General features: G+C 42.4%; 1 protein-coding gene and 1 long non-coding RNA gene across 6 annotated transcripts in view; both read right to left on the bottom strand.

The window, feature by feature from the left end:
• POC1A (POC1 centriolar protein A) overlaps nucleotides 1–8,655 on the bottom strand; it is a 29,564-nt gene extending 20,909 nt beyond the window's left edge. Inside the window, exons 1-5 of one of the 5 annotated variants that reach the window (XM_028718769.2) lie at nucleotides 8,451–8,647; nucleotides 6,807–7,020; nucleotides 4,661–4,745; nucleotides 3,575–3,742; nucleotides 1,245–1,424 (exon numbers count right to left, since the gene is read on the bottom strand). In XM_028718769.2, coding sequence (XP_028574602.2) covers nucleotides 1,245–1,424; nucleotides 3,575–3,735 — 341 coding nt within the window. In that variant the 5' untranslated portion in view covers nucleotides 3,736–3,742; nucleotides 4,661–4,745; nucleotides 6,807–7,020; nucleotides 8,451–8,647. Of the gene's footprint in view, nucleotides 1–1,244; nucleotides 1,425–3,574; nucleotides 3,747–4,660; nucleotides 4,746–6,806; nucleotides 7,021–8,450 lie in introns of those variants that run through there. The other 4 variants (XM_077924789.1, XM_028718767.2, XM_028718766.2 and 1 more) reach the window with 4 other exon arrangements.
• A 12,001-nt stretch (nucleotides 8,656–20,656) lies between these two features.
• LOC114592760 (uncharacterized) lies at nucleotides 20,657–22,700 on the bottom strand. Its single transcript, XR_003705528.2, has 2 exons — nucleotides 21,961–22,700; nucleotides 20,657–20,845 (listed from the first exon to the last, which is right to left on the bottom strand). It is a non-coding gene; the product is annotated as an uncharacterized LOC114592760 (long non-coding RNA).
• Between the last annotated feature and the right edge of the window lie 3,167 nt (nucleotides 22,701–25,867).

Raw genomic sequence — 25,867 nt, 5'->3', positions numbered from 1 at the left:
TCATGTTCATTAATTGCAATGGGTCTACTCTGAGTTAAAATGTAGTTGAATACCACCCATAGGCCTTTTTCAAGGACTCTTCTGATTGTAATTTGTTTTAACCAATTGTAATGTTTACTTATAGTTGGTAAGTTGCCCTGGGACTGTAAAATGATGGGCAGGTAAGAAATTCAATAAATAATAAATACTTCTGTTGATTAACTCTTTTTCCTCTCTGACAATCTATCTCAACAGGATTCCATCAACTATGCATGTAGTCAGAACAATGGACTTTTCCATACATGGACAATCCTTTTGAGATATTACAGTAACCAACAAAAACCATAGCATTAAAATGTAAGCTTTTCTATTAAACAATCCTATTGGACCAGTAATTAATGAAATGTACTGTATTAATGAAATACTGTACAGATAAGTCTTTTTTCCTTACAATTATTCCCCCTTTCCCCCTCTTTTTCTTATCTAAAATTTAAGCCTCTTTGGAAGTAACAGTAATTATTAGAAACCATTTTAAAGAACAGTGGTCATAGTCAGTAGACTTATTGAAAACACGTGGAGAAACGGATGGGGAAGATCAGAAACCAAGACGACCAAGTATTTGTTAGAGATTGGAGTAAATCCATAGTTTATCTAAAAAACCACAGTAAGCAGTTAAAATCATTGGTAGCATTGTAATGAAATTTGTAACGTGAAACGGATTATGATAAATTAGGGATACAGAATAGCTGGAAAAATTACAATATGCAAGATTTTTTTTTTTTTTAATTTAAGAACCCATGGGAGGGAGGGGAGGAAATTGGAAGGTTCACGCAACCTTGTAATTGGATATATGTGAGAGATAATACAGTATGTATAAAACTGTGAAAAAATAATAAAAATTATTACAAAAAAAGAAAGAAACCAAAGCACTTATTGAAATCTATGGATTTCAGAAAGTGCACTCAGTAGGATGACTTAGATAATGCTGCTTGGTTATATCCAACTGACTGCTTCTTCTAACAATGACAGCTCCCTTCCAACTAGACAGGAATTAGTTGGAAACACAACTGAAGCTCTGAAAGGTGGCTAACTCCTAAAGTATATTGATAGCCAGGTTAAAAGATGAGTGGGTTTATAAGTGAGTTAAGCAGAATTTCAGATCTTCCTACAGTTGTGTACTTTTGCTATACAAACTGGTTTTATGCCATATATATATCACCGCAACAATGTCAACAAAAAAAAGGGGAGGGAAGAGTTTTACTTACTTTGCACAGCGAACCCAGTTTATGTGCTGACTTAGTGAAAATAAGAATTTTTGTCTGTGGACAGCCCAAACTTTAACTGTTTTGTCATCAGAAGCTGTAACCAATGATTGGCCATCATTAGAAAAGTGAACACTTCTGACGGTTCCTGTATGAGCCTTGAAGGTAGTCGATTCTCCCTTGCTAAGTTTAGGGGGGAAAGCACAAAAGATTAACATACTGCATTCCACACAGTATGAAGCTTATGCACATTTGCCTACTGGCTTCTAATATATATATATATATATATTTACATTAGGAGAAAGCTGTTGGTTTAGGCCTCTGGAGCATACCAAATACAGGAAGAAAACTGTTTTACTTAATTCTAGTTACTGGAATGGCTCCTAACGCAGCCTGCGTTTGTATCTTTTACGCAGAACTAAAAAAAAAAAATGTTTAGTAAACGGCAAACAGACTCGTTCCAATGATGCAATTTAAATAAAAATCATGTAAGAACGTCACATCATAGGTTTTTCTGCAAAAAGGAAAAAGACGTCTAAACATGAGGGACATACTGTGAGTTTGAAAACTTTACAAGAGTAATTCACATTTAATTATACACATACATCATTCCGCCCTGAACTTTTTTGTACAAATAAGTGATGAGCTACAAGCATATTTGTGTATTCTTGTATATGATTCTACTGCTTACATGAAAGTACAGAACATCAAGCTAGGAAAGGTCAGAGCCAGGGTTTAAAAAAGAAAAAAAAAGGCATTGAGGTCCCTCTTCTAAATATATTTCATAAAATTTATACACCACTTGATTGTAAAAACACCTGAAATGTGTGTGAAACATAGGAACTGCCTTGTAGCAAGTCAGACCGCCCATCCATCTGGCTCAATATTGTCTGCAATGACTGGCAGTGGCTCTCCAGGATTGCAAACACAAATATGCCCAGCTCTACCTAGACATGCAAGGATTTGAACTCAGGACCGCCTGCATGGAATCTCTTCCACTGAGCTACAGTCCTTCCTCTGCCAACTGACACATACAGTGGTACCTCGGGTTACAGACGCTTCAGGTTACAGACACTTCAGGTTACAGACTCTGCTAACCCAGAAATAGTACCTTGAGTTAAGAACTTTGCTTCAGGATGAGAACAGAAATCGTGCTCCTGCGGCGTGGCAGCAGCAGGAGACCCCATTAGCTAAAGTGGTGCTTCAGGTTAAGAACAGACCTCCAGAACGAATTAAGTTCTTAACCCGAGGTACCACTGTATTTTCTTCTCAAATAGTGTGTGGCTACTTTTTAAAAACTGGAGTGAAAAGCTCTTTGCCATAGTTACTGTACATACATGGAACAAGCATTAAAAACTTCTAATTCAGCATGTTTCCAAAAAAACTGAATACCGCAGAAGGAACATTTATAATATCCATATAGTTAACCTTTCCTCAAGGAAAGTGTACACCGAGGCCTTCCAATGCAACACAAACTAGATGGGATGAAGCAGTAGCTTTTTCTTGTTGAAGCAATATGCTGATCGTCAACTCATTTTTAACAGGGACCATACAGTCATACCTCGGAAGTCAAACGCAATGTGTCCTGGAAGTCTGTTCGACTTCCAAAACGTTCGGAGACCAAGGAGCAGCTTCTGATTGGCTGCAGGAAGCTCCTGCAGCCAATCAGAAGCTGTGGAAGCCCCGTCGGACATTCGGGTTCCAAAGAACGTTTGCAAACCGAAACACTCACTTCCGGGTTTGCGGTGTTCAGGAGCCAAAACGTTCAACTCGCAAGGTGTTCAAAAACCAAGGTATGGCTGTATTTGGAATCAATCTACAACTAGAGGTCAGTAATTTGAGTTCCGTCCAATAAGTGTACCCACATGAGCTGACACACAAAGGGCTCCTTACCCTTGTCTTTAGTGTGAACAGCAACAGAGTCTTTGCCATTGTTCTTCCCTTATATACACCTGTTTTACAGTGAAAGTCGATGCACTTTATCCAGAAAAATAATGTCCGCCTTCATCGTTAATACGCTGTCATATTCACCGTAACTGAACTTGGTTAAAACAAAAAGCCAAATTCAAATCTTGGAAGACTTTGGAGAGAGCAGCTGTAACTCAGTGGCAGAGCTCAGGCTTCACCTACTTTAGATCCCAGATTCAATCCCTGACGAGGATCCCCATGCAAGGATAGAAATAATATCCCGCTCTGAAAGGCTGGAGAACCACTGACAGTCAGTGCAATGCTGAGTAAGATCAGCAAATGGTCTGGCTCTGTACAAGCAGCTTCCTGTGTTCCTAATAAGAGAAATAACACACATACAAAGTGCTCAGATAGCATATACTTACACACTTGGAACCCACAAGCGAACTGTTTTGTCTCTAGAACCTGAAGCAATCAGATGGCCGGATGGTGAAAAATGCACACTCAGGACTGCATCTTTGTGACCCACAAAGCGGTAGGCTCTCATTTGAGGTTTCATACTCCAGATCATCAGGCATGAATCCATAGAGCCACTTACTGACAAAAAGAATATACTACCTTTCAAAATTATACTCAAAGGAGAGATCATATACATACACACTTGGCAGGAATTTCAGTCACTAGTTTCAATTTCTCTCTTCCTTTCCTTGAATGAAAGTAGTGGTACCTTGTTTTGAGTCTGGGATCTGTTCCGGAGCCCCGGAAGCTCAGCGAAAGGGACGCTCGACAAAGAGCCACTCTGCACACACACACGGAGCGGTTTGCGCTTCTGCACATGTGCGAGTTGCAAACCCAGAAGTAACCCGTTCCGGTACTTCCGGGTTTGCCGCAGACGTTCGCCGAAATGGATACTCGACAGGGCGGACATTCGCGGAGGTATTACTGTATTCACTAATCACAGAACTGAAAGCAAGCACACAAGCTTTCCAGTTCATCCCCGTAATTGCAGTCTCACCTTAAAAACAGGCAAGGAAGGAAACCAAAGAATTACAACCAACCATTTAGAGAATTTAGTACAAATGTATTTTATTATCACATCATTTTAACTGCCTCCACCAAGCTATTTGTTTGCAAATTTTTATATACTATCCAACAAAAAAAGTTCAAGGGCAATTTCAACTAAAAAATAAGATTATAATACATAAATATATGATTTTTAAAAAAATAATAATAAAAAACCGAATAACACTTAACAGATCTACATGGTTGAACCAGCCTTTCGTCTTATGACTCAGTTGCTCTGCTGTACAATCTCAGGTTTGTTGCTACTTTTCTTAATATCTGATAGCTAAAACCAAGGAAGGTACTTTAGCTAAGGCCCAATCCCACGCTGGATACTCTGTATGCTGTTAAGTCCAAACAATTTGGGAGAACCGCTAAAAGCAGACTGAATGCTATTTTGTTCTATGAAAAAAAAAACTAAAGAAAATTCTGCTTAGCTGACAACTTACCTAGCTGTTTATTATTTAGACTGAAATCCACACTCGTTACAGCATCACGGTGCCCTTTGAAATGCCTCTCCAATGTTGGATCTTCCTGCAGGAAGAAAGAAGTTGATATTGGACTAAATTTTTGTATGGCTACAGACAGTATTTCCGAAGCAAGAAGCATATCTGCCATAGCAGGCATCGTTTTTATTGTGATTTCTTACTGGTTTAACAGTTTCATTTTCTAATTTGCTCAATCTAGTTTCAGATTGATAGCATAGCCTTTTACCGTGACTCGCCTGCTTGGAACAGGCAACAAGGAGTTCCAAGCAGCTCAGGATGCATCCGAGCAGAGAAGGGACAGACCACTCAGTTCCTCGTCGGCCAGCCCACTGCATTTCCGCAGTGGCCATAGGGGAAGGCAAGTCCTGTCCTCCACAGCCAGTGTAGAAACCAAGTGGGCTGGAACTGGAAGGCAGACAAGGGTTGGCGAGATCCATCTGTTCTCCACTGGTTCACTTGGTAGAAGCCAAGTAAGATAATCCTTTAGGTCAGTGGTTCTCCAAGGGTGTGGCACACCACATTGGTGTGGCAGGAGAAGATGGCAAGTGTGGCAGAAAGATTCAATGATAATCAAAAAACAATTTAACATTTCAGTGTAGCATAGTATAGTATATTACCAAAATATTTCTTTTTTTAAAATTTAAAAACATTTATTCAAATGTTACAACACATTTTCAATCAATTTATTTCTTTTATTTGCATAATACTGTATGGATAGATATCTTTTCAAAATGAGAGCAGGAGTGCCAAGTGATACTGAGGACAAAATCCTAGTTGTGATCCAGAATCGCTGTGCAAAACATCATACTTTCTGGATGTCCAATGATTGTATTATAAAGTAATTGTGTTCTATGTTATAAATCAAGCACTGCTAGTTGTTGTTTCTTTTTGTTTTCCAATGCATTTCTTATCAGTAAAAAAGTTAACAACTACAAAACACACAAAGGCAAGGAGAGTAGAGGATAAGGAAGGAATTCATACGGATTTTTTTTTTATTTCACAAAAATGCTGGAGCCATGTTCTTAAATGTAAGCATTTAAATACTGTACCATTTTGCATACTCTGTGGGAAGTGCAATACCGGCAGAGACAAATGCCAAGCACCAAACTCACACATGTATATTCTGTACACTGAGCTTTGCAGTATACCTCTCTTCCTGGGATTCTTTTCTTCAGAATCCAGTTTAGGATACACAAGGCCATTTTAAGCTACAGAGCTCTGCCCAAGGATTATACTTTAATACTCTGATTAGATACTCTCAACATTCAACACACAAATACTTCTTTGGAAGGATCAGTGCAGGGCTGTATATAAACTATTATTCCAAAGAAGCAGAGTTCAGAATTCAGCTTCCTAATAAAGTCCGTACTCATTTAAAAAAAAAATTCTATCACTTGTGACTGTGAATATATTTGTCTGTGTGTTATCAATTCCTGCTAAAACTGCAAAAGCCAGGTTTCTTGCATTTGTTTAGCAGTTTCAAATTGCAAGTTGGTTTAACTTGAATACTCCAGCTCATCCTGTTACATAAACTGGATGTTCTTGTGTAAAATTTAATTTTACTAAACACCATACACATAAACCTGGGATAATTTTTGGGAAGAAAGCTATCCAAAATGGATTTTAATATAAAAAAGGAAGATGAAATAGCCTTTAGCCTACAAAAGCCAACACCATCTATTGAGTTTGTTAGTCCTTAAGGTGCCCATGACAACAGTTTGATCCTGCTGAATCAGACCAAATGTCTGGATCAGACCAAACCTCTAGTACAGTATCCTGTTCTCACACTGGCCAACCAGATGACTATGGGAAGCCCACAAACAGGACATGAGTGCAACTGCACCTCTTTGATCATGATCCCCAGCAGCTGGTATTCAAAGGCATACTGTACTGCCTCTGAAACAGACATCATGGCAAGTAGCCACTGAGATAGCCTTATCCTCCATAAATTTGTCTAATCCTCTTTTAAAGGCATCAAGTTGTGGCCATCACTAAATCTTGTGATAACTTTTTATAGAACAGTTCTAAGAATTACAGTTTATATAACGTGAACACTGATATACGGTGTACATGCAACATACATATTTTCAGCCACAGGTGTACACACCTGTCTCTATAAAATGTATTGTGTGTAGCAGCTATTACATCACAATCCTAAGTACATTTCCTTGGAAACTCTCCTAGAATCAATGGAGACTTAGGGAGCTTCCAGATCGTCGCTATTTGGAGTGGGGCTCAAATCCAGCAACAGGCAAACTGAGGATCATTTGGAGCTCTCATGCAACAAATCCATTTTCTCCCCACAAATCAGACTTTTTTTGCTGTAAGGAAATTGACAGGAAAGTCACTGGAAAGTGTGGAAGTCATTTGCTTGATGCAGCGCTGTCTAACACCCACAAACACAAATCAGAACGAATGCTTGTTAAATAACCTTCCTGCAAACTTTGTGCAAACAGATCAGAATGAATACCTAGAAGCAACATTACTTCTAAGCAGTGGGTTTTTTTCCTAGAAAAATCAGTACCGGTACTCACCATGAAGTTGTTATAGTAAGTGCTACACTTTTCAACAACAAAAAAGAAGTGCCAGTACTGCATACCCCTGAATTCCCCCTGGAAAAAAAGCACTGCTTCTAAGTAGCAATAAGGGGATTGTGGTATTTGATCTAAAAACGTTTTTAGGTTTTTTGTTTTTTTACAGCACCACTAAAATGATATAAAAACAGCAATGCTCAAGAATGCTACACGTTGTTTTTCAGGTAGTTAGTTCCTGCAAGTCAGGCAAAACAATCCCGACAAAACCCACTCAGGGGAGCAATGTGAAAAACAATACAACCTAAAATTGCAAAGAAGCAAAAATGGGCAGGGTTGGTCTTAGGAAGTAATCAGAATCATCCCAAATCTGACAAACTGTGACAACACATCCGGACCCATAGCCTTCCCCACCCCCGCCGGTGTCTTTATTCATTACAATGATTCCTGGCAGACATTCAGGTGATGCTTTTCCCAGCAGAGGGATTCTGCAAAGCCGAAATGGTCCCTGACTTACTCTCTTGTAGCTGTTATTTAACGGGGCGGGCAGAGACAGGTGGCAGGACTTCCTAGACCCAGAAAGGCAAACAGCTCTTCCTGCACCAAGCACAATCCAACCGACTTCAAGCCCAAAGTGCCATTTTTAAGCGTGTTACAGGCAGGAGCTTTTAACATTGCGCCGAAACAACGTACTTCGCTCTCAAACCCTATTTTCTCTCCCCCCCCCCCCCCATATATTTATGAGAAGTAAATGCTGGCTCCTCTCTTTGTGACTTCTTAGACAGCCCCAATAGAGCCATGGTTTCACAGGGGGGCAAATTGATTTTTAAGGGGGGCAATTCGAGAATGAGTTATGAAGAGTTAATGGCCTTTTAGGCTTCCTCCATGTGAATAGGAGTTCACTTTTTGAATACTGTAATAAGCATTATATGTCGGGGGGCGGCGCTTTAGGATTTTAGAAATGCTTAGGTGGGGCCTGGCCAAAAAAAGTTTGGGAAGAACTGCAATAGAGGAACGTGTGATGTTGGTCGCCCCCCCACCCACCGACCCCTTTTTGTCTGCTATCAGGCAGCCGCGGCTCTGCAAACTTGTGCCGACAGAGCAGCCGCGGTCTCCATCGCCCGCCCTGCTCCGAGGGGCGTCCCTCTTCCTGCCGCCTCGAAGCCCCGCTTGCCAGGCTGCCCGACCCTCCTCGGCCCCGCTCCACCCCGGCCCCTTACCAAGCAGGCGAACGCCATGGCGCTGCGGGAGCCGGAGCGGAACCGACGGGCCGCCGCTGCTGTTCGCAGCCGGAGCGATTCAGTTTGCCCGCTCCTCGGGCCGCCTTAGTAACGGCGTCGTGCGCTTAAAGGGGAGGCGGGGCAGCGAGCGGGAAAATGTCCGCCGACTGGAAAGCGTCGTCCTTTGAATGGAGGGAGCGGCGCTTGGTTTTCAAATCGAAGGGGGCGGGGAGCTCATGCTGCACGAGAGACGCTCTCGGCGCCAGAATGTGGCATGCAGGGGTCTCCAATGGATGGATGGATGAATATAACTACTCAGGAATAAGCCTCGTTGAGTTCAGTGGTGCAAAAGTTAAGAGTGTCTTACTAGGACCTGGGAGATCAGGGTTCATAATCCCAACTCAGCCATGAAGCTCGCTAGGTGACCTTGGGCCAGGCACTCCCTCTCCCCTCACCTACAGTGCCGGATTTACGTATAAGCTAAACAAGCTATAGTTTAGGGCCCCACTCTCTTGGGGCCCCAAAAAAAATTTAAAGGGGGAAAAAACCTGGATGTACATTTCCAAAATGTAAGATAAAAAACAAATAAAATAAAAACTACATACAGCAACCGTGGCAAATGGCTATTAAGTCCATAAATTGCCATATAGCATATATTCAACACAAAAGACAGTGACAATTTGTTGTTGACAAGGGACTGCTGGACATATAAAGGGCCCCATTACCTTCAGTAGCTTGGGGTCTTAGCAAACCTAAATCCGGCTCTGCTCACCTACCTCACAAGGTTGTTGTGAAGATAAAATGCAGAGGAGAAGTACTATGTGCTCCTCCTTGAGCTCCTTGAAGGATATAAATGCAATAAAGGAAGAAAACCTTACTCCGAGGAAAGTGTACAAGATTACAGCCTAAGACTGGGGGGGGGGGGGGAGTCAGGTTGGAAATGGCTAGATACTGAGGGCCCTACTATTTATTTAATCGGTCCAGTATACCTGATGGAGCGTCTCCACCCCCATTGTTCAGCCCAGACACTGAGGTCCAGCGCCGAGGGCCTTCTGGCGGTTCCCTCACTGTGAGAAGCCAAGTTACAGGGAACCAGGCAGAGAGCCTTCTCAGTAGTGGCACCCGCCTTGTGGAACACCTCCCATCAGATGTCAAGGAAATAAACAACTACCTGACTTTTAGAAGACATCTGAAGGCAGTCCTGTTTAGGGAAGTTTTTGATGTTTGATGTTTTATCGCTTTTTTATTATTACTAATATTCTGCTGGCAGCCGCTCAGAGTGGCTGGGGAAACCCAGCCAGATGGGTGGGGTATAAATAAATTGTTGTTGTTGTTATAATTCACTGAGCAGTTTACCACAAACATTGTCCAGCACTGCTGGGCTGATAGGAGCCGTGGTCCAGCAACATATGAATGTGATTTTTTTAATGGAAAAGTAAATCAGTCCTACTTCCAGTGCATTTTGATGCAAAAGTAATCACCACTGATCTCATCTGTATTTTTTCCCAAGTAAGGGTGCCTAAAAGAACAGACCTATGCATGTTAGCTCAAGAAGTAATTCTCGCTGAGTGTAGTGAGATTTACTCCCAAGTAACTGTGACTTGGGAAAAGTGCAGAAAGTGCTTATTCAGGAGTATGCATCACTGAACAATATAGGAGCTCAGTTGCATTGAGTTGCCTTTTCCTTGGGGTCCCGGGTTCAATCCACAGCAAAGCCCCTGCCAGTCAGTGTGGACAATGCTGAGTTAGATGTACCAATGGTTTGATTTGATTTGATATAATGAAGCTTACTACATTCCTATGAGCTAGTCTTAACTGTGAAGAAAACTTTCTTTTCTATAAATTACATTAACTCAGGGGCACCCAAACTTTTTTCAAAGAGGGCCAGATTTGATGAAGTGAATATGCATGAGGGCTGACCAAAGTTCTTGAGCTTTTTTTAGGATTGGAGTTGCTAAGCTTTTTTTAGGATTTTACCCCAGGACATATACTGCTACAGGAACCGGATTAGGCCCCCAAAACAGACTTTGGACCTGCCTTCATTAACTGATCAACCCTCATTTTGGAAAACGCACGTTAACAAGTTCCTCCAATGGTGGAAGTTGTTCCATATTGGAACCACCAGATGGCGACTAAAATCTAGGTGTTAGAAAAGTGCTAGTAAAATGATCTATTGAATACAATGTCTAATCTGAAATATTTGAAGGCTCGGCCACACTTCTGCTTTCCCCGCTTTCCCCTGGGAAAACCCGCTGTATGCTGCTGAATTGTAACAAACGGTTTTTCTGAGTATTGACTTTGTATTGCCTTTGAGTTCTTTGCTAGTCCTGTAAGAAGGGTAGAGAAAATCCCTGCAGTGCAGGTAAGGCTGGTATTTCACCACAGAGAGATGAATGATAAGTGTGCCTGCTTTACATCTCTAAGATCCTAGGTTGAATCCCTGACATTGCCAGTTTCTCTCTGTGTGTGTTTTAAGATCTCAAGTAGCAGTGCTGGGATGGGCCTTTGCTCTTTTTTACTTGCATTTCCTGGTCTCTCTCTATTAAAAAAAATGTTTCACTACTGGATAGGATATCCTAGGCTAAAAGCATATGTTCTTCATGCAGAAGGACCCAGATTTTATTCCCTGGCATGTCCAAACAGGGCTGGGAGAGATCCTTGCTTGAAATCCTGGAGACCCATTGCCAGTCAGCAAAGGTAGATCAGTGCTTTGGCTCAGTATAAGACTGTGTCCTATATTCCTATGTCTGTCTCAAATTCCAGTTATCTGGGTTAATTTAATGAAATACTAACTCAGCCACTAAGTACTGTAGAAGAAAATAAAATGCCTATCAGTGTCCTCCCCCCCCCCTTCCTCCATCTCTGGACACAACAGATGCAGGGGTGGGGTGGGGGTGGGGGTGGGAGAAGCAGAGAGAACTGTTTTCACAGTAATGGACTCTTTCCTGTCATAGAAATTCAGAGAGCAAATTAGTTTGATGACCTTTTATGTAAGAAGAGATGGTATCTCTAATTCAGAAAACGTCGAGAGGGAACGTATGTATGGCTGAGGCAGCTTTTGTGTGGTTGTGTGGCAAATGCAGAGGAGTGTGTGTGTGTGTAGCTGGGAGAGGGACTAGAAGGTGGATGTTTTGGATCTTCTTAAATTGTCTGAAAATGAGTCTGACTCTGTTCCACAATTGTAGCTCTTTAAAAATATGCATCCCTTAATCCAGAATCCTCAGTTGTAAGAGTGGGTCGTTAATTATGAGTGTGCCTGTATTCTAATGGTGTGAGGATGTTTCCCTTCCAAGCAACCCAGCTTTCAAAACCTTTAGATGAAACCCCTTCTTGCAGAAGATACGGTATATGTAGATCTACAGGAAATGGAAAGAGGGACTTGCCTCTTCATGGCATTCTGAAGCAGGGCAGGAGAGGAACCAACACTGGCACAAGTGACAACGTACCCAAGGAAGAGCAGAAGACCAGCTGAGCAACTGGGCTTGGAGAACATTTTGCCCAACCATCACTTGGAAAGCTCAGGAGGAGTCAAGGTTTTTGAAAGAGGCAGGGATGACTGAGCAAAAACCTGAGAACAAGTGTTCTGAAACTTCTGACGCAGGAGATACTTAGCCTTTTAATAAACATTCCTTTAAAGAGGAGGGGGGAAATCATGACATTCATTTTGTGCAAAGTTCTGGCCTTGATGTGTACTCATTCTGTTGCTGGACCACCACACACACTCCTTTGGGCTGGCGTTTGCATGCGAAGGTCAACAAAGTTCACAACCTGTGCTGCACTCAGGGACACATTGACACAAATAGGCCGGATGCCAAGATTAGTATCAGGTGAACGCCACTGGAGTTCATGGAAGTTCACCTCCTCCCTGCTCCCTCTGATTACCTTCAAGGTCTAATTGCTGAGTCATTCTGAACACCCAAAGGACTGGGAGAATTATAGGTGTGTAGGTAACAGGCACCCCCTTTGCAGCCCATCTGTCGGTAGAGCAAACCCATCACAAGTCAAAGTAGCAATTTCACAACTTTGTCTTCAAAATATAACCCTGTGTATGTATTGCCTATACCTGGAGAATGTTTCATATGGAGGTGGTGTGTAGAAACCTCTGGATGAGATTCAGCTAAGTTGTTTGCACATAACAAGGTTTGCTCACACAGTGGGACCCCCTCCCCAATTCCCCTCCCCCTGGTCCCCCTAAAAGTGCTCTGGATGGGGGTGGAACCCAAAACAGTTTCAGGGAGGTGGGTAGAAGAGAGGTGGGAATCTTCTCCTTGCGCAAGCGGACTTCATTCTGTGTACTCAGGTTTCCTACCCCATTTGAATGCTGATTTATTTTGTTATTCATAGAATGGAAAGAGCTGGCCAAGCTTTATCACATTTATGAGAATCAGGCCTAACTTTGGCCTATCCTAACTCAAAAGGTGGTTTTGGTGAGACTGAGGGTGACAAACCTGTAGCTATTTAGAGCTCCCTGGAGGAAGGGTGAGATGCAGATGAAATAAATAAGAAAAGAAACAGAACACACACACACACACTGTTTATTTCTGCTTTATGCCTTGCCAAGAACCCTGTTGGCAAAGGATGAGTAACATTGATGTACTGTAGCATTGAACGGAATCCAGAACTCTTATCTTTTATCACCAGCCCTTTTTCTGCACCACTCTTCTCATTCTGCAGATTTTTCAATCTGAAAGGTTGGCTTCATGACACAGAGACAGCTGGTTCATACAAGTTCAATGAGAGATTGCCTAGTCTAGATAAAAACTTGCTGAATGCCACGTGTAATGATTTGGAATTCTAGATGCTTCCTGTAGATCTTGGTGTTTAAAGCACTGGTGCCTACCCCAGTCGGAAGGAACCACCTCACTCGCTTTGTTGGGCCAGCAGCAGTAGCAGCAATAAAAAAAAGGGTGGTGGTTGCAGGGAGACTTCAAGATTCACATCTGGGTTCTTCTCCAAGGCAAGCTATACTGTCACTCTTCTGGACAGCTCAGTGTACGCTATACGTTATCACTTGATTCCCACAATTTCAAATGACGTCCTGCATGTCTGAATCTTCACAGACAACTTCAAGGCTTGCTTTGCAGGTACAGCAGTGGCTGAGAGCCTTTGTTCAGAGCCTCCATTCCCACCCCATGGGGCTACTGTAGTGCTAGCACAATATGGGCAGAATAACTCACACTGTTCCTTTCCCTCCAACTATCATCACAGTGGTACCTCGGGTTAAGAACTTAATTCGTTCTGGAGGTCCGTTCTTAACCTGAAACTGTTCTTAACCTGAGGTACCACTTTAGCTAATGGGGCCTCCTGCTGCTGCATGATTTCTGTTCTCATCCTGAAGCAAAGTTCTTAACCTGAGGTACTATTTCTTGGTTAGCAGAGTCTGTAACCTGAAGTGTCTGTAACCTGAAGAGTCTGTAACCCGAGGTACCACTGTACTTGATCCCTGCCGGCTGGCAACTGTGTGGGAAAGGCTTGCACAATTGGCTCTGCCCAGTTGGTTCCAAGCCTTAGGACATTACAGGAGTCTTGTGAGGTGAATCTCCAGAAAAGCAGCTCTCATATTTCTTTCCCAGCCCAAACTGCAGGTGCTGAGAATTGAATTAAGGGACTTTTGTTATACACTAAGCATAGGAAGTTGATGCTCATTTCCTTAGGAACTCATTGGGGCTTACTTTTTATCAAGCATGGTCAGCATGCGCTCACTTATTTTATTCCTTATTTATTCAGTATTGCCATGAATGGCGATTTTGTTTTCAACAAGCATTTGGGCATCTTAAGTTGTGTCATTTATTAACTGTGGGAAATATGTATGTCACTTTTCTACAATGGGAAGAGGTTGTGCAATTAAATGAATGCAATGGTTCAAAGTACAGAGAGCCAGTGTGGTGTAGTGCAGTGTTTCCCAACCTTGGGCCTCCAGCTGTTTTTGGACTACAACTCCCATCATCCCTAGCTAGCAAGACCAGTGGTCAGGGATGATGGGAATTGTAGTTCAAAAACAGCTGGAGGCCCAAGGTTGGGAAACACTGGTGTAGTGGTTAAGAGCGGTAGTCTCGTAATCTGGTGAACGGGGTTCGCGTCTCCGCTCCTCCACATGCAGCTGCTGGGTGACCTTGGGCTAGTCACACTTCTCTGAAGTCTCTCAGCCCCACTCACCTCACAGAGTGTTTGTTGTGGGGGAGGAAGGGAAAGGAGAATGTTAGCCGCTTTGAGACTCCTTCGGGTAGGAGATAAAGCGGGATATCAAATCCAAACCCTTCTTCTACAGAACCCTTGAATTTCATTTAATTGCAGCGAGCCTGTGTATCCTTACAGCCCACTGTCTAAATGTATGACTTTTTACTGCTTGCTTATTTATCTGCTCATATCATAATTTTTAAGATTATACATAGCTATGTTTATCGCATTAGATGATATTAACGTTTTGTGTCATTCAGGGTGTGGGGGACTTAACTTCCGAGTGGATATGCATAGGATTCTACCGTAAGTGTCTTGAAAGTTGCCATACATTTTATAGAAAAGTATGACTAAAAACTGATAGATGAACAAACAAACAAACAATAATATTTAAAGTTCTCATGGGTAATTCAGACCTTACACAATATCTCTAAGACAGTTGCCCAACCTTCTACTTTCATTGAAACATTAAAGAGCATGTGCCTCTCTGTGTGGGAGTCGAGCAGGTGACCTGGAAAGTTTGCCATTGCTGTTTTGTTGGCAGCTAATTGGCAGGATGTCTGTAAAGGACTTGAATCTGGATGCAGGGCACACAGGCTTATTTATAAATGTGTCTTTACAGAAGGCTCTTGCACTGTACAGGGCAGAACAAAGAAAATCCGGTTGTACCCGGCTTCAGTCCTCCTGTTGCACGTTTCCTCTTTATTTCCTTTCTCCATTGCCTGTGATTTGGGAATCTGCTTCTCTGCACTTGTCCAGTTCACTGAGCCATTTATGGCTGCTCTCTCAATACAGTTTATGTTTATGGACTCTGCCATTGAAAGGGGGGGGGGGAATGTGGCATTCAGCTTAATCATTTACAAGAGTCCAAGCAGCCTAGGAGAAGAGGTAGAAAGGGGATTTCCTTGTCTGTGCATTCCCATTGAGAACACAGAAGGAAGAGGGAAACACATGAATGGTGTTCTGTTGTCTTCTGGGAACCAGGCGGAGGGCCTTCTCGGTAGTGGCACCCGCCCTGTGGAACGCCCTCCCACCAATGTCAAACAGAACAACAACTACCAGACTTTTAGAAGACATCTGAAGGCAGCCCTGTTTAGGGAATCTTTTAATGTTTGGTGCATTACTGTATTTTAATATTTTGTTGGAAGCCGCCCAGAGTGGCTGGGGAAGCCGAGCCAGGTGGGCGGGGTATAAATAATAAATTATTATTATTATTATTATTATTATTCTGTTGGCTCCACCATTGTGAATTAAGACACATTGCAAACATCTCAGCTCCTCAAAACATTTGTTTTATATCTTCATCTCCCACCACATTTCTTTGGTGACCAACTCAGCCAGATCTCCACATATAACTGCTGAAAGTTGCCCAATTAGCTTAAAGCTATTCTTAGTAAGCACTGTTATTTGTGAGTGTCTGCAACACTGCTTTTGACCACTGCTTTGCCTCAGTATATCAGCATTGTCTGCTGACTAGCAGCAGCTTTCCAGGATTTTAGAGAGGACCTTTTCCCAGTCCTACTTTGAGATGTCAGAAACTAAACATACTGTACTGTATATGCATTGCAGCTGCCCACCCTATCAACATCTGCCACCTGAGGCAGCTGCCACACTCTTTGTAATGGTAGGGCCGGCCCTGTAAATTACTAGAGACCTGGGGCTAATCCATCTTCCTGATCTTGCCCTACATAGCCCCTAATTTGAAGGGCTTCCCCATTCTTCCTTGTGCTTGCTAGATTGCTTTTTGTTGTGTGTGTTTTAAGTAACATAATTCCATGTGACACATTTAGCATCATGTCTAGTTTGGCTCAAGAATCACAATCGTGTGTGAGCTGCCAGTGAAATGCACAAGGATAATTCTATGAGGAGATGGAAGGCCAAAGTAGACATAGAATTAATTGTTTAACCTCCCCCCCCCCTCATGATTCTGGCAAAACTCATGCCGCCATGTCCCCCCTCCCTGCACAAGTTACTATTCACATTGACAGCAAAAACTCCAATGGAAAAGCTCAGATAAATACAGATAGCAAGGGCTTTGTTTTTAAAACACACACATACAATAAGGGATTTATTCAATAAGACAAGACCTTTCATAAAAATGTAGTTTAGATGTGTATGGAGCATAATAGAAAAGATGAAGAGCCTGTCAATTTTGTAGATAACAACAGGGATATTGATAGATGGACCCACGAGATCATCAAATCAGTCATATCCTTCAGAGAGGAAAAGGCACAAAGCAAAAGCCATGTGACATATTAGATACAGCAGGGAACAGAACTGCTCTCAAATGTTTGCACCAAAGTCAGCCAAGTGTCTCGGGACTTACAAGATCATCTAAAGGAAATCAGCATTGAGGAGGCAAAATGTGAAGCCTAATTGAAGGCAAAGTACTTAAACCCTTCTGCATTTGCTGAGTAGTGATCTTACAGATCTGATTGGGAGTGCCTAACTAGAAAGGTATCAAGTGTACCAACCAAGCAGGTAGCAGAACCTCCTTTGATAAGGCTATTCCATTAGACTAGGAGTCAAATGTTGCCTTAAAGTAACAACCCTTTTGGTCACTGGGGTGCAGGTTAGCATGGTATGCAATGAATCCATATGGGTTTTTCCTGATTGATTCACCATATAGATTGTCATTTTTACCAGGCCATTGCAAACATTCTAAAAGTCAATTAAATGAAGATGTACTGATCATGTGCTCCATATTTATGGAAAATAAAATTAGCACACTTGTGCAGATTGTGGGCTCAGCCATGTGAACCATAACCTGCATCCATACCAGAGGATCACCATAACTTGGTATTACTCTGGATGTTTCCATGACTTTGTGCTGGTGAACCACACTTGCCATGATAAGTTCATGGCTTCAAACCTGTTTCGGACAATCTATTGCCCAGACCTAATACACATCACGATTTGCGATATATTGCCAGGTCAAAAATTATGAAACTAATATCACAATACGGACTTCAAACCAGTTTTGGACAATACATCGATATATTGCCCAGCCCTAATCTCTACCATGAAACTTCAAGATTGAATGCAAATATGAATGATACTGTTGGTATCACTAATCAAGAAGGACTATTATTTGACTAATCAACAGTTAATACAAGAGAGAAACTTGCCTAACATGTCTCATGCATGAAAGAATGCTTTTGAGCGTGGAAAAGAGCAGCAAGTCTTGGAAGTAGGTGCAAAATAGATGTGCCAAGATTACAGAGCAGCTTTTGGCTGTTGTGCAACATTGGGCGGGGGGGGGGGGAGTTCTGTAAGCACCATCTTTACTTCAAACAAAATCGTGTTTTAGAGACAGTGATTTCACCACCACCACCAACTGGCATGTATCTTTATGACTTGTCTACTTCAGTGCCTCAGAAAGGGTAGAAGGAATTACTGTGATGCAAGAGCAGCCCTTGCTTGAGCAGCTTAAAAATATCCATGTGTTTGCTTGCCACATGGCCTTTTTAAAAAAAAAAACCCAGCCTGGGCAGACTTTTATCTGTGCCAGGCTTTTGTTGTTGTTGTTGAGCTCAGCTTTATGAGTCATTGTTTTGAAAGACTCTTGCCTCCTTGGAGCTGCTTCCGAAAATTAGGGCTACGATCTTATCTGCACTCACCCAGGAGAGAACCCCATTGAAATAATTGAAATGTGCTTAGATGTGCATAAGATTGCACTGTAAATATTCGGAATGTCTGTCTCTTACTAGGGAGGGGCTTGAACTTTGTAGAATAATGTTTTAATTGTCCATATCCTTGCTTTATAATCTGGAGCCTCTGAACCTGTACAAGAATAAGGATGCTTTCTAACGCTTGGGAGGGTACAGTGCATAATACAAACCACAGCAGTTGCAGTCAGTGATGTTGTGCAGACCCATGGGAAGGCAGACTTCTGGCTTGGGGGACCTACTTTGCTTTTTACTAGAACCCAGAGTCAAAGAATTATTCTGAGTACCAGAACTAACCGAGCACTCAATCCTTCCATACTAAAAGCCCACCCACTGTTGAGCTTTCATTTCAGCAGTATAATTTGGAGGGGGGAAAGTCATGTTGTTATGCCATTGGGAGTCACAAATCCTCCTTGATCTGCTTTAAACCACCCATAAATCCACCAGTATATCCCTACCTACACCCCTAGTGTAGACTATCCTATTTATTCTTTTTTAAGTAATTGACTTCATCAACATATTATTCTAAATTATAATGAAATATAATTACATGTTTGGTTCTGGTAGCACCTGAGGTGTAAGACTCAGGGATATCTTCTCTCTCTCTCTCTCTCTGTCTCAAGGGAGGGTATGAGCCCCTATCAAGATGATGCTGAGCAATCAGTAGTAACTACCTACGCTTGCTTTCTTGGTATAGAGGAGGCCTGGCAAAGGTGAGATTTTGCGAGGACAGTCAGCTGCATAAGAACTGCCATGTGCCTTTATACCCACCCACAGCAATTATTAAGAGTCCACTGTAGAGTGCATCAGCTTTCACTCGCCACATGAGCCTCATTATAGCCCGCCACACAAAGAAGTCAAGCTGTTTTGTCTCCTTGTTGCGGCTGTCGAAGTCTTTGCCGCAGGAGTTCGGTATTATATAAATCTCAGAGGCACATGTGCACTAAGCCCACAACATCCATTGTGCTCTGGCATTTAGAAGGTTTTTATTTGATTTGCTGGCCAGCGCTACCTCACATGCCTGTCTGCTAGCAGTTACAGGTGTGTGTGTTTGATTGTGCTTTCCCTCTATTTTCATACAGCAGCTTTGAAAGAAATATTTGTTTATATTTATTTAAGCAATTTATGTACCACTTAACTGCAACTGTCGATAAGCAGTATACAGGAAATATTACACAGAAAAGTTAAAAACCGGTTAGAACTATGAAACCAGATATTCAACAGGGAGGGGTGCTTGTCTTATCTCAGCTGGAAGGGGCCTTTGAAGGCAAAAATTGGGGCATCATGTTCTGGGATGCCAGACCCTTATATATAGTGGGAGGGACCCTATATATAAGGGTCTGATGACTTCTGTTTCAGTGTATCTGAAGAAGTGTGCACGCACATGAAAGCTTATACCCAGAACAAACTTAGTTGGTCTCTAAGGTGCTACTGGACAATTTATTTATTTATTTATTTATTTGTCTGTGTCAGACCAACACGGCTACCTACCTGATGCAAGAAGTGAGATTACAGGGAACTAGGCAGAGGGCCTTATCGGTAGTGGCGCCCACCCTGTGGAATGCCCTCCCATCAGATGTCAAGGAAATAAACAGCTATCTGACTTTTAGAAGACATCTGAAGGCAGCCCTGTTTAGGGAAGTTTTTAATGTTTGGTGTTTTTAATATTCTGTTGGGAGCCGCCCAGAGTGGCTGGGGAAACCAAGCCAGATGGGTGGGGTAAAAATAATAAAATTATTATTATTATAAAGGTCTTGCAAATTGATACACGAGCCTTGAAGCTTGCTCAGCAGCATATGGGCAGCTAGCACATGCTTTTGAGCACTGGAGTTATATGTTGGCAATCATCTGCCCCGTCAACAGTCTAGCTGCTGCATTTTGCACTAGCTGGAACTTCTAGACCAGACCCAAGGACATGCTTAAACAATCAAGTCTTAAGGTTACTGGTGTAGGGATCTCTATGGCCAAACCATCCCTGCCCAAGAACAGCTGTAGTTGATGTACTGGCCGTAGCTGGTAAAGGACACTCCTAGCCACTGAGGCTACCTGAGCTTCTAGCAGCAAAAGTAGATCCACAAGCACCCAGTAAATCCCAGCTTGTTCTTTCAGAGGGAACATACCCATCTTGGCTCAAGAACAGCTGTATCTGTACTCATCACTCTGTTGTTCTGTTGCAAGAGTCAGACATGACATGCAGGGAGTCACATATGAAAGCAGACTTTAGACCAGAAGTGGCATAGCACTTTCTCTAAAGTCAGGGTCCAGTTTGTGTTTTTTAAAAGAAAGATCCTAATCACTGATAAAGAAGATAACAAATTACCTACTTTTGAAGCATGGTCTAAAAAGAGAGAGAGAACTGAGTCACATTCTGTAAGTTGGGTTTATTTCTCAATGACAGAATTTCCCAAGTCTTCCCTCGAGAGGTTTGCTTCCTTTGTACAAAACTTTGAAGTCATTGTGGTGTTCTATCGCATGCTTCCCTATCAGTCTGTGGACACAGATGTGCGTTTTGCTCCTAGCCTTCAATTCGGCATCAGACCATTTCTCAGCCTGGGTGACAGAACAGAAACAAGCACTTTCAGAACAAGAACATTCATGACGGCTTATCACCCTGCCTTGATCCCTTTGCACAGCGCTATATTTTAAAATACAGCACTGGAGGAGACTCAGCTGAAACCCCAGAGCCTTGAGAGGTGGGAGACAGCGTGCTGCTAATTTCCACAGGAACATCAAAGCCAATTTTAAACATTTAAATGCTACGTGACGCAACCAGCCCACAGAACCTTGAGCAGCTTCAGAGGCAGCAACTGCAGATGATGGAAAGCGACGCTGCTAAATAAAAATATCCCTCAAGTCACAAATGGAGGGCTATGTTCACTTGGCTGGGACGCGGCCTTGCTCTTTATCTACCTATTATGGCACACGTTCAGGGAAATTAATGGAGCAAACATACTTTTTTAGTCAGAACAAAGTCGTTTTCTTTCCAGAAATAGTAAACAACAAGGCAACAAGAGAGTCGGTGTGACTGGAATAGCAGTTAGGGTGTCGGACTAGGATCTTGGAGACCAGGGTTCAAATCCTCACTTGGTCGTGAAGCTCACTGGGTGACTTGGGGCCTATCACTGCCTCTCAGCCTAATCTACCTCACAGGGTTGTTATGGGGATTAAATGAGGAGGGGAAGACCTTGAGCTTCTTGGAAGAAAAGGTGAGATATAAATGCAATAACTATAAATAAATAAATACAGGGTAATGTCCAGATTACATCCTCCCAAAGTTCCCAGAGCGTCACAGTACAACCAATGTATACACTGTGTATATCATATTCAGATGGCATAACTAATCATTTTATTGGTGTAGGGTTTCAGTTATCTTTGTGTAGATAATAATGATGATGGTTTAGCATGGAGATTAGCACCAGCAAGCCGATAATTAAAATATCTATTTTAAAAGGGCTGACTGAAACTTCAGCCCATCTCACCCTTTGGTCTTGAAGAGAGGTTTGACCCAGAAGAAAAAATGTGTCGTACAATCCAACTGATCCCAGTGAATTGGCTTCTAAATGGCATATTAGAAATAAACACCCCCAGAAAGAATGAAATGCACACCCAACAGATTTCATTTCATCCCACATGATGCTGCCACCTGAGGAAAATTTAGCACTTACAAGCAAACGTGCTTCAGGATGATGGGCACTTGAGGTAAAATCTTGGAGTGTAACCAAAGGGATGTCAAAACCATGAGTTGTTGATAGCACAGGGAGTGTATTCTGAAAGAAACACAACAAAACGCACCTGTCAAGAACAGTGAGCTGAGGGATGATGGGTGAGTCTTTTCAGAGCACAACCAGGATGTGCTGTGCAGCAGCTATGCCAAAGGAACATAAACCACTTAAAGCGTAAATAATTGCAGAATGACCACATTGGCCTATTATGAGTTATTGTGGTGTTGTATTGCAGCATTATTATGCTGTTCCTTTCCTCTTCTGTGGAAAAAGGCCCTGAATCACCCAAGATGAAGAGAGCTGGATAATGATTATGACAGAAAAATACAAGTTGCTGCAACCTCCATATCTCTGGCTGAATCAGCCTATTCTAAATGCATAATGTCTGTTTAACATTTTTATCATGTCCTTCCTCCAATAGCCCTATAGAATATATGGGATTATTGCATTTCACCTTCACAACAACCCTGCAAAGCAGCCTGAGGACAGGCATCAGAGTCATAAACATATTGTTAAATGTGTTCTCCCCCCCCCCAAAAAAAAAAACATTGAGGTCCACCAGTGGTAGTCATGCACAAAACAGTAACTTGGGTCAGCTGTGTGGAGAGCCAGATGCAATATGCTCAGGGGACAATAATAATCACCTACAACTTTTACTCAAGTGAAACTACCATGTCGCAACACAGCACATGACCGGTAGTCATATGCTTCACTCTCCATCTTATTGTTGCCAGAGGCCATGCCTGCACTGCAGTATTTCCTGCTAATACTATGTATGATTTTGTTTCACAGCGCATAGAGCACATTTGGTTTGTCATCGTCTGATCCCTCTCTGATCCCAGATACTGCACACGTTTCCGTTACGTGATGCCCTGTGTGCTTATGCTTTTGTTGGTGTTTTTAATGTGATGCTGTTGCATCATTGTTCATATACTGCATTTTATGGATTTTTTTATTGCTTTATATTGTGGTATTGTATATAATTTTACTGTTTTACACTTTCCTGTTTGAATTCAGACTATAAGCTGTCTGGGGAACTCCCCGTTCTTCCCGCTATTGAAAGCATGGGGTATCCAGTACAGTATTTAAATAATACGTAAATCAACCGTCAAATAAATGGAAAAATTGCCTTCACACATTTTCAAGGCAGGGGTTAATCATATTGGGTACTGTACTGAACAGTGCCAAGCACCACACAACTCTGACATACATTCTCACTTCCGTGTGCTAACACAAATAACTACATGAGCTCACACTCCATGAGGGGAAAGGAAATTATTTTTCTAGTGGTGGAGACAATACATGCCAGGGAAAGGCTTCACGACAGGATCTGCCCTGTGGACTTATGAACAGTGGAAAGAATTTCCCACAGGCCAAGTTAACTTACAACACGTGAGGAGGAAGGGTGACTACAAAGCTCATCTGTGGTGCTGCTGCAGTCCATCTGATCCCTGCAGTCCACCCAGCATAGGCTTCCTGGCTAGCTTCCCATTTGAGGGGGGAAAGTCTGAAAGGGAGAAAGCCTGAAATTTCCAGAGTTCTAGCTCTTCCTGGTTCCTGGAGAGAATGAGGAAGTGGCAAGCAGAAATACCTAAAGGAGTGCCTCAACAGCAACCTGAGAGGGGGCATTTCATGACTCTGAAACAGCATGGAATAATTCACTGCTGAATTATTATTCTACACCACTTCTTTCTTTCAAAAACAACAAAGAGTTTTGAGTACTTTGAAGACAACTTATGGTGCCTCAAAATTCTTTGCTGTTTTTTGCTGCAACTGTGGCTATGTACATACAGTATTACCAGCTCAAAACGCAGCCAGGTCTTTTTCTTTCTCAATTCGGATTAATGCTGATTGGGGAGGGGGACTCGGTACTGTATTTCATAAGAAACACAAGGATATATAAGGATTGTAGCTAATACTGTGTGTACACCACTTCCCAATGCAGCAGTGGGAGCACATAGAATGTAGAGTAAATGGAAGTGTGTACACACAGCCAGACTAGCATGTCTACCCCTCTGGAAATCCTTCCAGTCACACTAACATTTATGTTTCCCCCCAAGACATCTGTCCTGCTGCCAGAAGCGTAAACAGCTGCCGCCTAGATATGCATTCTCTCATAGTTGGATCATGTGAGTTTATCTTTTGCTCTTTGTTCCATCCCCACAGGGGCTTCTGGTTTAGTTGGAGTATGAGTGCTTCCAGACTGTTCAGGTGGGATTCACATACCCCCAAACATTCACAGTGGTACCACTCTCATCTCTGCTTCATCAGATGAAACCCCCTCTCCCCAGCCTGATGTTGATTTCTCATCAACACCCATCATCCCTAGCCGGCATTAGGAAAAATGCGGTCATTGCTGCTTCTCTCAACACCCTAGACAAATTCACGCTTGCCGTAGGAAATCAGCCATTGTCCTGCTGGTCCTGATTGTGAAGATACAGCTGTTAATGGCACAATAACCTCCCCCACCCCAAATGTCATCCTGTTCCCATTTACCTGGGAATAAGCCCCACAAAGAGACTCACTTCTGAGTTGACATTGTACTATAAGGTAACTAACCACACAGTGAATTTTTATTGAGTGTCTGGCTCTAGGTCCTGCCGAAACATCTGCGCATAGTTTTCACATTTTGCACCTGTCATTTGGGGAGGGGATTCTTCAGCATCCGCCTTCACTTATCACATAATAGCATTTGCAAAATATAGCTTCTAGGGAGCACCTGATAAACACACCCAGGAAAGATGCATTCTAGTTGCTAGGGGCAGAAGGAAGGGCAAATGCTGGAGATTCCAAGGACTACTGGACAAAAGCTGGAAAAGTGCTATAAATGGAAGAGGAAAAATACAACTCTTTAGGACTCCAGGGATTCCTACTTACTGGTGTCCAAACAATGCACTTATCAATCAAAACTCATTACAGTATCTAAAAATCCTGACAGGCTGGCTTTTTTCCGCAGAAATGGCTTAGATGGGTGCCTGCACATTTTGCTTTTTAACTTTCTTTCTCGGTGGGATAGAGACTTACTTCTTTCTTTAAATATAAGCTCAGAGTCAAAGTTGCCTGACTGGGAGTGCCAATAGAGGCCTTTAGCAACACAGTATGGCTCAGATGCTTCATAAGGCAATATAGAATCAGTACAGTGTGGTTCCAGGCACTCCACCCTCCGCATATGGATTTGGCTGCATGACACTTAAGTTGTAAGCAAACACAGTTTATGACAGTGCAAATCATTACTGATCATGGGACACATCTGTTATGTAATTAGCCTTAGCTTCCAATTTCCTGGCTTTATGGCATTTGAGCCAACATGAAGTAGTTTTAACTCTGGTCTTAAACTGGCAGATTTTTAAAATCAATGAATCTTTTAGATTTTTGAACATAGCTGTCAATGTTTCCCTTTTTTTAAAGGGAAATTCCCGTATTCTGAATAGAATTCCTCACAAGAAAAGAGAAAAGCTAACAGCTATGTTTTTGAAATGTTAGCAATCTGACCTTTTCCCATCCAATTCATCTGCAGCCATTAAGGAAACAGCTTACATGATTCTCCTCCTTTCCTTGTATATCCTCATAATGACCCTGTAGTAGAGGCTCAGAGAAAAAGTCTGGCCCAAAGTCACCCAATGAGCTTCACAGCTGAGCAGGGATCTGAACTCTAGTCTGCCTCTCCCCACGCTCTACCACACTAGCTCTTTTAAGATTTGTTCTTTTTCACCCACCTCCCTCTCTTCAGCAGCAGCAACGGTGTCATTTAATTAGCCATCTGTTCTAATGTTTAGGTAATTGGAAAGGGTTTTTAACATTCTTCGAAAGCTGCTCAATCCCCTGCAAAGCTCACTACTGCAAAAGCAGA

This window comes from Podarcis muralis, chromosome 2 (genome assembly GCF_964188315.1).
Source record: "Podarcis muralis chromosome 2, rPodMur119.hap1.1, whole genome shotgun sequence".
Taxonomy (NCBI): domain Eukaryota; kingdom Metazoa; phylum Chordata; class Lepidosauria; order Squamata; family Lacertidae; genus Podarcis; species Podarcis muralis.
Note: the sequence above shows the minus strand (reverse complement) of the source record. Positions and strands in the feature narration are given on the sequence as shown.